Raw genomic sequence first — 15,978 nt, forward strand, 5'->3', positions numbered from 1 at the left:
GGAATTTATGGCTCACATGTTGCACTATTGTAATGGCACACAATTACCTCATGTACTCACTTACACAGCATGCACAGCACTCACTGTGCACTCATTGTGGACTTGCACGATGTCTCCACGTCCGATTTCATTGGGACAATGGAAGTCTTGGGCTAAAAAAATTGTGAGGGATGTATTTCGCCGGCTGAAATGTCTGATAATTTCTGAAGTTTCACTTTTGCACTGCATTGCATCTCCTAGCGAAGCAGCACAGGGCTGTTGCTTGTACCACTTGTGATAGATGGCATGCTTCAAATTTGCTGTGTTCTAGCCTCCAGCACTAAATAAAAGATGACGGACAAAGTGACAGACAAACATGAGTGCTAACCCCCAATATAGCTTTATTATGCGGAACGCAGAAATAATAATAATATCTGGGTTTTAACATCCCAAAACCACGATATGACTACGAGGGACGCCGTAGTGGAGGGCTCCGGAAATTTCGACTACCTGGGGTTCTTTAACGTGCACCTAAATCTAAGCACACAGGCCTGAAACATTTTCGCCTCCATCGAAAATGTAGCCGCCGCGGCCGGGATTCGAGCCCGCGACCTTCGGGTCAGCAGTCGAGCGCCATAACCACTAGACCACCGTGGCGGGGCGGAACACAGAAATAAGTAGCAGAATTATGAAAGGGCAAGATAATCTGCCAAGCACAAATAATGAGTGAAAAAAAATAGCCATCATTCAATCCTTACAAACACAGGTTATCCCATTGGCTAGAAAAGGTTAGACAAAGAGCTGGCCTTCCGAGTGGTGTTGTTTGCCCCTTTCCAGTTGCGAAAAGACCCTACATCACACCTGGTATGCATGGTGTAGGTAGCAGCGGAAAAAACAAGGGTAACAGGAAGGACATAGACGTATGTAACATCACATACACAACGTGCATATGTATCACTGTTTTATCCTTCTTTTGTTGCACTGCTACACTAAATAATTTATGACCAACACGACCAAGCCACCTGCTTTTGAGCATATTTACACTGAATACCAGATCCCATGCTCGCATTCCATGAGACACCTGAGCATAGCAGGCTTTTGAAAGAGGCAACCTTACGAACCGTTACTGCACTATTCGTGTGAATAAAGAAGGAGCACAAGCAAAGAAACATAAGGATCGGGCGCTTATCCTGCAGGGCTCCTTGTCCTCTGCAGTTGTTCAACATGTGCTCCTTTTTCTTTCACATACATGCGAACTTGTCCAGCAGTTCACACTGCTTTCTTCATATATATATTCATTTTTCCTAACATCACATTGGTTTCACAACATGAACCGTTGTGCAAGGTAGATATAAAGTGTATGCAGCTTGCCATGAGGTTTCATATGAACACAGCATGATGCCTTTGAGCAAACCACATGTGCTCCACTTGTTCCTCCACGTGTATCTGACTTACCATTACAGGTGTCTGAAGTGACACCAGATCATGGAACGAGCGAGCTTCCAACTGAAGTGCCTACACAAAGACATCTCAAGCACACTATTACGGAAGGAGTGTCCATGACACATGAGGTGGCCACTGTGCTTGGTAAGTTGAGATATAGCATATTTACACCGAGTGTCATATGTGTCATTTTTATATGATATCGCTCACTGTGATATATATTTACTATTTAAGTGAAAAGCCCTCAAATGAAAAGAACTTTGGGCAGTTCAAGGTAAGTTACATGTGACATTAACCACAATTGGTTGCCATTAATACATTTGCTTGGTGAATCGCTTAAATTTGCTACTCAAGCTGCGTGTCAAACTAACGTACCACTGATCACATCTGTCCTTCAGTCCAGCCAATTACATTGTAGACCAGTTGTATGTATTTGGAATATACAGAAAGAAGAAAAATTATGATAATTGATTAATTAATTAAAGTTTAACTAGCACAGCCATCTTGAGCAGGAAATGCCAACTGAACCTAGTGAGCCATAGCATGACTATGTCAGTAACACCTAGCTGTTAGAGTAAACATGAATAGAGTAACTTTTATTTACAAAAAAAAAAACTCATGTATGTGTATAAACAACATGGGACATAATGTTCCTCATGAAATTCCTCAAGCACGTGAAATAATAGGTCAGCACCTGCACAAAATAAATCGGACAAACCAACTGTTGACAAAGACAGTTACATGTTAAATGGAACAAGCCATGCAGTTTTGCAGTGCTGGAAAACTGCATTGCATAGCCTTTGTGCGTTACAAGTGGTCTACACTTTTGCATTTAAAGACTTTCCACTCACACACTGCAATGCTATCAGCTGTGCTTTCAAAGCTATGATTAACATGCTTTTTTACAAAGACACTAATTGTAGAGGGACCTCGATCAGGCACTGTAAAGGTGCAATTTAAACAACTCTTGCTTTTGCACATTGAGTCTATGTTCACACAGCCAAACCACACTGCAGTAATGCCCAAGTTTTAAAATTCAATAGAACATGTAACTGGCAGTTGAAGCAACTGGAACACTATATTATATATGGTACACAACTTCCATTATTATGCAGGTGCAATATGGAACCAATATTTATATTAGCCGTTGTATGTATGGATAAAGATATCATTGTTCTATGTACCATGTTTGCACTAACCTTGAGACATCACATTAAGAAAATGTTCAAGCACTTTACAACATACCAGACCATCAAATGCACAAATGAAATAGTTACCAAAGCACTTTTTCTTGCCGTTATACTTGTGAAAACAATTACTTTTCAAAGAAGTAAATTGCAGAAGGGCTGAAAATTGAGCAACTTCTTTTGTTGTTGGTCACTTGAGAACAGTGCAAAATGGTGGCATGCATGTGCCCATGTGTTGTATTTTCCTGTCGTTTCGTGCTGTTCCCAAGTTACCAATCTTGAAGTGCGAGGTTGCTCACACATTTTACAGCATGAGGAACACCATAGCATCAATGAAATATTTATGACGTTTCAAGATGAATGAGATCCCTCATGCTAAAGTACAGTTAAACCTCGATATAACGAACTTCAGTATAACAGAATTCTGGATATAACGAAGTGCTTCAGTTTTTATGAACAGAACGCCATGTATTTTTCACCTCACTGTAATGAAATGTGTTTATCCACTATTTCAATCCAACGAAGTTTCTCTGCCACAGCAGAGGAAGCCCATGGCAATAAGTAGAAACCTCAGCTGGTACCACTGGTCATATGACTGACTTGCACGCAGTTTTGCAAACTGAGAGTGGCCGCTGAAGTGTAGCAGCACGTTTTCTGGCAGTGGCTGCAGGCAAAAGGGACACCTCAATGCTCTCCTTGCCTTCGGAGCAGTGGAGAGCTAGAGAGCATACTGATGCGTGGCATGAACCCTGGCACATCGTACCGCGCAGTACCCAGTCACTACTCTTCCTTCTCTATCCAATGCTCTATCGTCTCTTCACACTGCATAGTTCTGTATCCTGCGCCATGTGCGCTGTGCGTCATCGCCCAATTTGGTATTTTTGTTACCATCATGTGCCAAGTAACAAGCATGAGTAGAAGCGGTAGCAGTATATGCAACAAGCTCTCAGTTATCTTACGAGCAATCGCCGACATGGCTGGTATCTTGGAAGTGATTGTGATTGGCGAGAAAAAAGGCGTCACTGTTGTCTGTGGATATCAAAGAGCTCACTCTCTGTGATCCTGAACTCGAAAAAAGCTTTTCTAAACACTGTGAAAAATACATTCCCAAGCAAAAGCAATTGGAACAGGTGCATTTACATCACAAGTGAAAGTTTTTTCAGTTAGGGCACAGCTGCAACAAACTTTAATGTACCCAACCAATATCTTTTGGAAGGTCATGGGTTTTACCTGCCACACTGCTATCAGCTCTATAAAATTATGTGGATGTTTTGTGATAATTCAACTTGCAAAACTTTTTTTTTTTTTGAGCCAGTGCATAGCAGCGACCGAAATTCACGACACTGTAATGGGTCTGGCTCGATTTATAATTTGGCGCATGATGACGCAAAACAGAAAACGTGGCCATCACTAAACAGAGGTGCCGTAATTCAGGTTGTCGCCTTGCTTTCATGCGATTTTAGACCACAGCTCTTTTGTCTTTGTGGCATGCGATGATTTTCAACATTGCACGTTCACAGGACTGAGTGTAGCAAGTGGTTCGGTTTGGTTATTGCACCACTCTTGGCAACACGCAAAGTTTTGATGACAAGCCATACAGGCAGGATAGGTGCAATAGCTTTCCTTAACCCATATTACCACAGTGCATTGTAGCACCAGCATTTTTTTTGGCTTTACATGGGATTTAAGGTGCTGTGAAGAGGACTTCACTGGCACGGCATGAAGTCATGGTCGCTGGATCTTAGGTTCAATGAAACTGATATTCATTTTCAATCAGCTTACAGCGCAAAAAAAGACGAGGACACAGAACAAGAATGCGACGACACGAGCGCTGACTCTCAACTAAGGTTTATTGGAAGGAAGGGCACGAATAAATACATACAGAGGCCAACCGGCTATCAACCGTGCAACTGTGCGTGTGCATCAGAGTTATCCCAGTGATAACCAAATTACTCAGGGCACGTGGAACACCTACGTGCGTCAAAAAATATACCTAAACAAGAGTCACTTACAAACAAATGTGCGACGTCACCTAATCCCTCAGCGAAAAGGAAGTGCAATTCCTTAATCGAAACTTGTCTTCACTGGTGCCGGATTAGGTGACGTCGCACATTTGTTTGTAAGTCGCTCTTGTTTAGGTATATTTTTTGACGCACATAGGTGTTCCACGTGCCCTGAGTAATTTGGTTATCACCGGGATGACTCTGATGCACACACACAGTTGCACGGTTGATAGCCGGTTGGCCTCTGTATGTATTTATTCGTGCCCTTCCTTCCAATAAACCTTAGTTGAGAGTCAGCGCTCGTGTCGTCACATTCTTGTTCTGTGTCCTCGTCTTTTTTTGCACTGTAAGCTGATTGAAAATGAACTATAACCAACTAGCCCAGATTTCCCTTCTTGTTCAAACTGATAATCTTTTTACGTTATTTAAGTTTTCTTTTTTTCATACTGCTCTATTATTTGAAAATTCCTGTGGCCATTTTTGTGTAAAAATTAATCCTTCAGCAGATATACTTTGCATAAAAGGTCAAATTTCAAGTGAACAATGTTTTGATATAACGAAGTAAACTGCTGATTTTACCGGCTTCGTTGTATCAAGGTTTAAATGTACTTATTTTACCGTCTCACTTTTTTTTTCTCTTCATTATTAATAAAAGTATTACAGCTTCCATAACTGTCCATACGTGATGCTAAAGACAAGCATCAGTGACTAAATTGTAGCATCATCGTAATGAATTTCTTTTAATCAATAGTCAGCTGCAATATTATTCACCATCATGATGGCAGAGCTTTCCCAGCAGTACCAAGGAATGCATAAATATGTTTAAAATAACTAATGTTGTGCATGATTACTGTGGTGTACAGCCCAAATTTTTTAATGGGTCATGAAAGAAGCCACATGATGTATGATTGTCCTGTTACTCCCTTTGTGTCCTGTTTGTAAATTTAGGATGAACGTTTTAGTAATCATGAATGAACTAGCTTAGAAGAAGCTGTTCATGCATATAATATAATAATTTGCTCGAGCTTCACAGCAATTTTCATTACAATTGGTAACTGTGACGTGTATATACATGTCTCAGAAGGGGTCAAATGGCTTAAACGGTATTCATTAAACCTCACTTCTAAATGTTCCCCGTTTAGTTTCAGTATATTTGTATTTGCACAAGATGCAATTTGTTGGATACAAATGTTGCACAGCATATCTAAATAAAAATACTACTGGATTATTTTTTATACCATAGCAAAGCTTATCCGTTCAAAAGTAATGTGCACTAAAATCTATCATGTGCACATATTGCAATGTATTAAAGCAACACAATATGATAATGATCAGGATGCTGTGGGAAGCTATAGATTACAGTAATGGTGGCATTGTTTTAAGTGGTTGTACAGTAAGACACTGCAAAATTATAGTAGACAAGCACACGACCAAACTGTGTGTCACACAGTCAAATGGGCAAACGCTGTACATATCATATGCCATCCACTCAAGGCTGTTGCATGCATTGTAAGAAAATATTTCGATTTCACTTGTTTTTGTTCAAGTTATCTTTCCATGTTATGGCCAATTGTGTCATTTTTTAAACTAGCTATTGTAGTTATAATACATAAAACATGCACAAAAAATGCTGTCAGTGCTCCAGAGTTGAATTTCAGGTATTTTCCAGGCTAGTAATATCCTCTTATTTTTATTGTTTTGTAATAGTGAGCATGGTGAGGTACACATGAACTTTCTTTGTCAAAAAGAAACAAAAACGAAGTCCAAGCTTTGGTGTTCAAGGCAGGAACATTTGCTGGGATAGGGCATGCAATGCAACTTGTACCCAACTGATAGTGTTCCAAAGCACCTGAAAGTGCAAATGTAGCCCATGAATCATATTATTAAAACTTCTACAAGCTGTATAAAGTGAGGCAGGAGACTGTCCATTGTATATTCAGAGTACTATCAGTACTTCATGAAATAGCACATGCCCTCGTGACGGCTTAAGTAATCACATATTTTACTTGTATATAGTTACCTCGTTGTACACTGTAGCTGATGTTCTTTTAAGAAGAAGGGTATAGTTGCAGCATATAGCATGACATATGGTTTGGGTTACAAAGCGAAATTGCTCTGAGACCTACATGGGCCAGCATAAACAGAACAGTGAAATATATTGACACAACCAAGGTTATACCCACCCCAGCTCCTCACATGAAAATTCAGTCATTTGAAGTTAATCCTGGTGTGTAATTTTTCACATCTGTAGTTAAAAAATCTGTTATTTCTCTCCCTAGCAAAAATGCCAATAGGATTTCCTATTGGTCCAATAGGAAATCACTATTGGTTCTATAGGACATCAATTGGAGCTGTATTGGTTGTATAAGACTTCTATGGGTACCAATAGACACCAACAGCCACCACCTATTGGTGTCTTATTAGACCAATAGAAGTTGTATTGGTCAAATAGGGGCTGCCTTTTGGTGTCTTATTGGACCAATAGGAGTTGTATTGGTCAAATCGGTGCTGCCTATCGGTGACTTATTGGGCCAATAGGAGTTGTATTGGTCAAATAAGTACTCCTATTGGTTTCTTAATGTACTAACAGAAGATGTATAAGGCCAACAGGAGTTTTATTGTTCAAACAGCTACCGCCTATTGGTAGCTGTTTATAACATCTTATGACTGATTGAGCGCGTCGGACCCGATCCCGATCAAATTTCTTGATCGTGATTGGCTATATTATACGCAAGCTGCAGACGGGATCAATTCACTTTTGATAAGTCTGATCCCGATTGAGCTAACTGCACACCGTGAGACACCGTGTGCAGTTAGCAACTCACGCGACTAAAAGAGTTATATAAAAAGGCTGCGTGTCGACCACGGCGGTACGGTGTCTCCGTACATGCCGTGCGGTAAACGGGCTAAAGAAGAACTTGCGAAGGAATCGACAACACAGACACCACAGAATAATAATAAAGAAACCGCCGTGAGATCACAACCGGCATAGAACCAGCCAGGTGACGAACAAAAAAAAAAAAAGTGAGACGGTGCGCGGCGTGGCGACGCTGCATGTGTGAACATTTTTTTTACACGTTCCTTGGTTAAGCAGGCTAAGCCATGTGCTAAGCTTTAAGATAAGCTTTGGATAATTTGTAAAGTTTATAACTATTTATGCTAAGCAATATAAGTAGTGCTGTAAAGATACAGGAGAAAGAATTGTGGATCTGCAAACGCGACCGACCGTGCGTTTGGCGCGCCATCCGCGCTCGGCCGATACGAAGACAAGCCCAGCCTGCGGCCAAGCTAAGCCAAAACGTTGTGTCTGTCGCCATAGCGCGCGCTTTGTGTGATCTCGATGCTTCACGTAAGGCTGCTTACACGATGTTTGCTTTAGTGTGCTTCCGCGACGATAACGTGAAGACTGTGTTCAGCGTGCACCAGATGGAGACGTTCTGAGCCATAAATGTCTTGGATTTCGACCGATTTCGACCGATTTGGACTCTACAAAGCGGCACCAAGAATAATGGCAAGACGAGCAACAAGGCCCATGTGCTCCGATTGTTTGGTGAGTTGAGTGGGCATGGTAGTTACTCCTATTTAGTATTTATTTGATATCACCTTTTTTTTGTATTCAAACTTGGGACGAAGCTGAAAGGTCGGGAAAACAAGTCCCTCGTCCTTTGTCTCCGGTATTTGATGACAGCGAGACCAGCAACGCCTCGATTGCAAGTCCACACGCTCTCAGAAGTTGAATGATTGAGCGCATATATTATTGCAGTTTGTTTTTGTGTTTGTCAGTATGCACAAAAAAACGTAGCAGAGATTAGAGGTAAAGGACAGGCGCCCTGCTCGTGAGTGTAGTTGGAGTCTCGCAAGCCCTTTGTAAGTATTTACAAGGGAGTGGATATTCGCCCGGCATCCGGCTGAACTGCGCGAGCGGAACTTGGCCGGCAGTGTCTCCTCATTGGCCGGCGGTAGTCACGTGGTTAATGCCGGCATCCTGTGGCAAAAAGCGCTTTGCCGGCACGGGTACTTGCCGAGTGTCATTTCGCGAGCGGCCGTCAAGCGAAGAGTGCCGGCGTTTAGTGAGAGAACAATTATATGCCGGTAGTTTGACTTACCCACGCCGTCGCCACATCTGAAAACGCACGCCGTGACGGCAACAGTTGTCCGGTTCTGGTTTGACCGGCAGTTTGCTTTTGCGGCCGGCCGTCAAGCGACGAGCGCCGGCACTTAGCGTACGGGTATTTGCGAGTTTCATTTCGCGAGCGGCCGTCAAGCGAAGAGTGCCGGCATTTAGACCCACGCCGTCGCCACGTCTGAAAACGCATGCCGTGACGGCAACAGAGTTGTCTGGTTGTGGTTTGACCGGCAGTTTGCTTTCGCGAGCGGCCGGCCGTCAAGCGACGAGCGCCGGCACTTAGCGCGGAGACAATTATTTGCCGTTAGTTTTACATGACTCTGGTTTTACTTATCCATGGTATAGCCTCCCCTGAAAACAGGCAGCTGTGACTACTACGACGGCACAAGTCGTCCGGTTGTGGTGTGACCGGCAGTTTGCTTTCGCGAGCGGCCGGCCGTCAAGCGACTAGCGCGGAGACAAATATTTGCCGATACATGTCAAGATAGTGTGACGGAGTCCCGTCACGTCGGTGACAAACATGGTGAAATAAAGGGGAAAAAAATCACCGACGATTACGATACCACCTAATATTCTGAGCGCAACTGTTTTGGTGTTATCAGTGCCCTCAGTGGTAAAATTCTTGAAGAAGATGTGGAAACAAAGCCAGATTTGCTGAACTGTGGTGTTTTGGATGAGTGCATGGACATTAACCTTGTAAGGCCCTTTTTCAGCAGTGATGCATGGCTCGCTATAATGAGCACAGTGAAGGTGAAACATAACAATGCACCAGTGGGAATGTGAACAGTGTCATGAAGAGCTTGAGAAGTTTGACTATTTTTTGTGATTGGTGTCTCTGCTGGTACCATATACCTTGCACATTGTTGAACAGGCAGCCAAAAAGAAACTGTTTGAAAGAGACTGATTACTGGGTGTCAGTGACAAATGTAGTCAGTCTAATTTGAGTTTAACGTGGTAGGGCAATCAAAAGTTACTTTTCTTGACCATTTCTATCGCTGTTCTCTTCGCAATTGAACTTTTACTATGGTAGGCAGTTTCTTGTGTTTTTTGCGGTCAAATGCTTTGGCCTTTATTAGTACATGTTTTTTGATGTTCATAAATCTTGGCAAGATTACATGCAAGTATTAAACAGGTCTGTACCAGTCCTTGGTGAAAAGACACATCCTGTGGATAACAGACGCTGCTATAAACATCTCACCCAAATCTTGCAGCTGTGCACGGCAAGGGGAGTTTAAAAGCGGAATGCGAAGTTGCGAATTTCTCAGGTGCCCTCTTTTCATATATATAGATGCCTGTGCTCACTTTCTTCGGTCTTTCGGATGCCTGCTGTATGGTGTAAAACAACAGATAGATATTGGCCTATAGCCATCATAAATCAAGAGCAACGTTTCGATCAGATGTGCTTCTTGCCACAGGGTGCTGCCACATGCTGGCACTGCTGTCCATAATCTGCTAACATTACATAGTCAAACTCGTGCATGGGAACTGCAACAGGAAAAAGCAGTCGTGCTTCATCAAACATGCTCTAGGTCATGATGTGTGCTGACATAACGTATTTCCTCAGTGCCATTCCTCCCTATAGCTTCCAACGCACCTTGTCGGGATGGCCGAGAGAAAAGAGAAAGCGCTTAAAGTGCACAACAAACCCTTCTAATTCCGCTCGCTTTGAAATTTTTGTGGCAGTGGATTTGCGAGGCAATAAACTTCGACCCTGAGGTCATTCGATTATTACTTGGAAAAGTGGTTCATCCCCCCTTTAAAGGATTTCATCCAGTATGGATTATGGCACTGATGTAGTGTCTCATCATTAAAGGCAAAGCACTATGTGGGGGAGGCAGCTAGGGCCAGCTTGGGTCGTGAAAGCAAGAAACCGCAGCATCCAGACACTGAGGCTTTCAACTCCGCACAGTTTCAAAAAATTATTGCATCAGCATGCTCATTTCACAATAGGACACAATTGTACTCTATATATGAAGTTTAGTGTCCTGGGATGTTTACTGGCCCTATAAGCTAAAAATTTAAAAGTTACGTTGGTATTGCTGTGTGATGAGTTTTGTTTGTATTGTTGTTTTAAGTTGTGTTGGTACTGCTGTGTGATGAGAAGTTTTGTTTGTATGGTTGTTTTAAGTTGTGTTTGTACTGCTGTGTGATAAGCTTTGTATACTTAGTGTCTTAAAATTCCTAAGATACCTGAATGTCGCAATAAACTGCGTTGCTATCTGGCACCTGCAACCCCATTTGTACATAGAATGAGAGATGTTCATCTAGCCTGAAACCTGCTTTGCAAAGCTCAGTGTGTTCATTATGCTTAACACCTGCATGAAGCATTATACATCTTTATTCTACGCATCCAAAAGCTACCAGTGGCACTCATTGAATGATGGTAATATGTCATACGATGGTCGCCAAGTGTTCAATAGAAAACACTGATACACCAGTATGCATGCAGAAATGACCAATCATATATATGTGACCAGTGTGTTTAAAAAAAAGAGTAACTGTTAAAATGACACTACTGCATTTTATGAAGATCCCATAAACCAACAAAAGACTAAAAACCTATAGACTAATATACACCATAGAAATGGCCAATCAGACTGATTGAAAAACTGTTAGCACTGGTAAGACCCTGTATCAGTGTGATACAAGACTGGTAAAACTGACAAGAAACTGTATCAGACTGATACGGATGTCTATCAGAACTGATAGGACTTTGTATCAGTCTTATACAAGACTGTGGCAACTGATAGGAAACTGTATCAGACTGATACAGACCTCTATCAGAATTTTTGCTAGGGGCACAACCGGACGACTTGTGCCGTCGTAGTAGTCACAGCCTGTTTTCAGGGGAGGCTATACCATGGATAAGTAAAACTACCGGCAAATAATTGTCTCCGCGCTAAGTGCCGGCGCTCGTCGCTTGACGGCCGGCCGCTCGTGAAAGCAAACTGCCGGTCAAACCACAACCAGACAACTCTGTTGCCATCACGGCGTGCGTTCTCAGACGTGGCGACGGCGTGGGTCTATGCCGGCACTCTTCGCTTGACGGCCGCTCGCGAAATGAAACTCGCAAATACCCGTGCGCTAAGTGCCGGCGCTCGTCGCTTGACGCGTCCGGCCGCAAAAGCAAACTGCCGGTCAAACCAGAACCGGACAACTGTTGCTGTCACGGCGTGCGTTTTCAGATGTGACGACGGCGTGGGTAAGTCAAAGTACCGGCATATAATTGTTCCCTCACTAAATGCCGGCACTCTTCGCTTGACGGCCGCTCGCGAAATGACACTCGGCAAATACCCGTGCCGGCAAAGCACTTTTTGCCACAGGATGCCGGCATTAACCACGTGACTACCGCCGGCCAATGAGGAGACACTGCCGGCCAAGTTCCGCTCGCGCAGTTCAGCCGGATGCCGGGCGAATATCCACTCCCTATTTACAACGTGCGTGTTAAGCCGAAAATGCGTTTATCGCCTCATAGTAAAACGCTCTAGTCGATGCTGTTTGTGTGTTGTAGTGCGCGCCAATCGGCTTATCATACTTGTTCGACATAATGTCACAAGAACCACAGAAGGCCACATGATAATTCATTATACAAAATGTGCATAGCATATGTACTGCACTGGTGCGATTTTTTATTTCATATTTTTTTATTTTTACATACTGCAGCCCAATTAGGGCTATCGCAGGAGTGGGTTTATTAATGTTGTTGGCTTAATTGCATAAGCACGTAACATGCAGCACGTGTGTTATATCCAACTCATTGCAGCCTGACTGCTGTGTTGGGCTTGCAACGATATGGAATCTAGGCTGCCTTTACTACTGTCTTACATATTACCGTTGCCTCATCGTGAATCTACCCTAGCTTAATTTATTTCATGCCATCTTTAAGTTGAGATTTAGTGGCATGCTCTAGTATGATAGTCGCACCACCACCGTGAAAAAGAGCACGTCACAGATAGTAAGTGATTATTGAGTTTGCTGTAATTTAAGGACGAGTTTGCAGTTCATTCTTGGGTACAGCTCAAAAAACACAGGACGCAAGCGTGTAAACGGGATAAGGTGCTGCTTAATTTTTAAAAAAATTTTGCCCCTTTCTTTTCCTTCCTTTTTTGCCGCAAAATTTTGCCGATATACTGTTTTCTTCCACGCAATGAGCCACAGTTGGGTGTGTAATATTTCACTCAGTTTTTTGCTATAGTTCAGCTCCTGCAACATTGTGAACATGTGCAGTGAATTAAGGTCTAGATAATTTCTCACTGTGCCGTCTACTTTCTATACATTGCTTTGAAGGTAAACTTTAATTAAACATGTGTTACTGTTTTCTGATTTCATGGCTCTGTTTATTTACAGAATTTTTCAGGCACTTCCTCGAGTGCGGATGAGGCCCGCAAGATCGCCAACATCATCAAGGGCCAGAAGAAGCACTTGTAGTTTTGATTATGAGAATATATTTGAACATATGTCTTATTCATCCACTGTGATTATCATTGCAGGGGCGCTGCCACAGTGTGGGCCTTCTGCATGACGACAAGACACCCATAAAACACTTGCGCAAGACTAATTCTAATGGGGCTGAGAAGTGGGCAAATACAGAACTAATACAATGCCAGCAGGCAAATACAGAACCAATAGGCCAATATAATTCCAATTGGCTAATAGAGAACCAATACACCAATATAGGTCCAGTAGGCTGATATAGAACCAATAGACCAATAGCCAAATACAGTTCCAATAGACCTATAGAACCAATAGACCAATAGGTGTCAATAACCCAATAGGCTATTGGTTTTTTATTGGGAATTTTTGCTAGGGCTGTTTCTGTATCAAGCAGCACTGTATTTTAGACCTAGTGGGTGATCAACATTTTGTGTACATAATGAGGCCATTACATCACACAGGGCAACACCTCCTATAACACAGTGCCTGGAAGGTGAGCTGCGAATGCGCTGCCTTTCCCTTACTTGTTATTGTGATAGCAATTATATGGACAGCCTCGATGGGTTTTTGCCATCGCCGTCATGTCCCTCCCGTATGAAGTCCAAATTGATAAGATCCCCCCCCCCCCCCCCCGCGCATCGTATGTTCTACCGCGGGTAAAAGCGCGCGAGCGGGGGCGACGAACGCCGCCGAAGCAGAGATCAAACGAGCCGGCCCATTTCCGTCACTCGGAGGGTGCAAGGAGGGTGCTCGGAGATGCAAGGAGGGGGGGGATGTCGCGCGAGCAGCAACTTTGAACTTTGTATCTAAGGGCGCAGTCACGATCGCTGTCGCGCTCGCTATCCCGACAGCCATCACAGCGGGCGGCTCTTATACCCTGCTACGTGCTGCGCTCTCAACGCAAAGTGACTATGCGGAGAGCATCTCTCCCTGGAGCGGCCGTATCCTCTTACACCAGCGTTTTGTAGTTATGCGAGATCAGATACGAAACAGTTAGCTGCCAGCCTCACTTCGTATAACTCTACAGTTTGTGCGACTGCATTCATTGCTTCGCCCTTGCAGTGAAACTGTGACTTTTTTTCTTTCTCCTTTTGGTACAGTGGCCAGTACCTCTCACCGCATTCGCTTTTAAGCACACAAAGCTCTCGCAGCTGCCTCTGAGCAGTTGATAAAGTCATATCACATGACTAATCGGTACAGTGGCAAGCGCACTCCCACGGCACCTGGCACGCAGCAGGAGCCAGGGCCTCTACGATGGTTTTTCCTTGCAGGAGGCCCTCTATGGAAAAGAGGCGATGGTCCAGGCATGTATAGTTAGAGAAGGTGTTGCACAGGGCTGTAAGCATTACTTGTAGTTGGTGTCATATAAAGCATTGTAGCTGCCTTATGCAGTTGGAATCCCTGAATGGAGATGAAGCACAGCTTTTTAATATCCTGAAGTTACCATGTTTAATGCTCTCCGAAAATTATTTTATTAATTAATAGGCCTTCACCATATAAGTACATAGCATAATTTTCATTTATAGAAGTATACTGGAAACAGATACACTGCAAGGACAGTTTTAATTACACTATAACTAGATTTACTAGTCACGCTGTGAAATTTGACAGAGACACTAGTATTTTAATTTTAGTTTCTTTTTTCATGTTCAAAGCATGGGAGCTGCACATGGAATTAGGCTTTGCTATAGCATAACTTTTCATGGCTCAACTGCATTAGTCATTTCAAGAACTGCTAATCACTGAAGCCCCTGCATAATATTAAACATTGTCTGCTCCACAACATACACAGTCAAACCTCGTTAATACGTACCCGCTTTAAGCGTACTAACGGTTAAAACGTAGTTGCGACGAATCCCCGACCGAGTCCCATAGAGCCCAATGCATTCGCTGACCGCTTAAGCCGTAGTACTTCGGCCTACGCCTACCGGTTAGTGCGTACCCTGCGTACCGTGATAACGTTTTGTGCCATAAAATTTTACTGCGCCGCTGAACTTCCCGACGCCACAATGTGCCGCCAAAGGTTTTCCGTCTTTTCGAGAAGTGCGTATCTGTCGATCACTGATTCCGACTTCCGCGCGATTGCGGCGATGCTTTTGCGGGTAAGCGGGAAAGAACGAAGGTGACGGCCACCGACGAACGCGCCAGCATGACTTATCGCCGACAACCTTATCACAATAAGTATCTTCAGATATCTGCTCGGGCACGCGTGCAGCGCAGCACCACTTTAAGCCTACTGCACGCTTTTAATAGGCGACAACCTGAACGCGCTGGGCCGCCGATCGCTGCCGCCTCGTTGCGCGGGGCCGTGTTCAAGCGCGCGCCGCTTTGTAGAAAAGAAAGCAGCTCGCTGTTGCGGAGTTGAGCGTTGCTGGTCGCGGGCGACGAGAAACCTTTGCATTGACGCTATCACGTTAAACGCACACGTACGGTACAGCAAGCGTAGCGCTGTTGCAACCATACTGCACGCTTTTATTGGGCGACCACCCAAACGCGCTGCCATTCGCTGCCAGGACCGCTACAGCGTCGCGGAGTGCGCATCGCTTGCAGGAAGTTCGTCATCGCCGCGTTAACCGAACAAGTTACTCGCCGCATCTGTGCACAGTCTGGAGTGAAGTGGCTACGAAGAACACTCCCACGACAAATGCGCCGTGCGGTACAGCAAGCGGCCCGGCAGTGACGGCGTGAGCCGAGAAGGCGACGCGCTGCACGCAACTAGCCAGGAGACGATCGGCTCCACGCAGCCGTACCGCGTTTCAATGGAACTGCGTCAGTTTTCGTTTATGAGCAGATCGCGGTACAGACG

At 43.9% G+C, this 15,978-nt stretch overlaps 1 protein-coding gene across 1 annotated transcript in view; it reads left to right on the top strand.

Moving 5' to 3' along the window:
- The window catches only part of LOC119379038 (titin), a 294,770-nt gene that overhangs the window by 191,763 nt on the left and 87,029 nt on the right, over nucleotides 1–15,978 (top strand). The window contains exon 146 of the mRNA XM_049412985.1: nucleotides 1,443–1,566. Within this exon, the coding sequence (XP_049268942.1) occupies nucleotides 1,443–1,566 (124 nt within the window). The remainder of the gene's footprint in view (nucleotides 1–1,442; nucleotides 1,567–15,978) is intronic.

This window comes from Rhipicephalus sanguineus, chromosome 1, assembly GCF_013339695.2.
Source record: "Rhipicephalus sanguineus isolate Rsan-2018 chromosome 1, BIME_Rsan_1.4, whole genome shotgun sequence".
Taxonomy (NCBI): domain Eukaryota; kingdom Metazoa; phylum Arthropoda; class Arachnida; order Ixodida; family Ixodidae; genus Rhipicephalus; species Rhipicephalus sanguineus.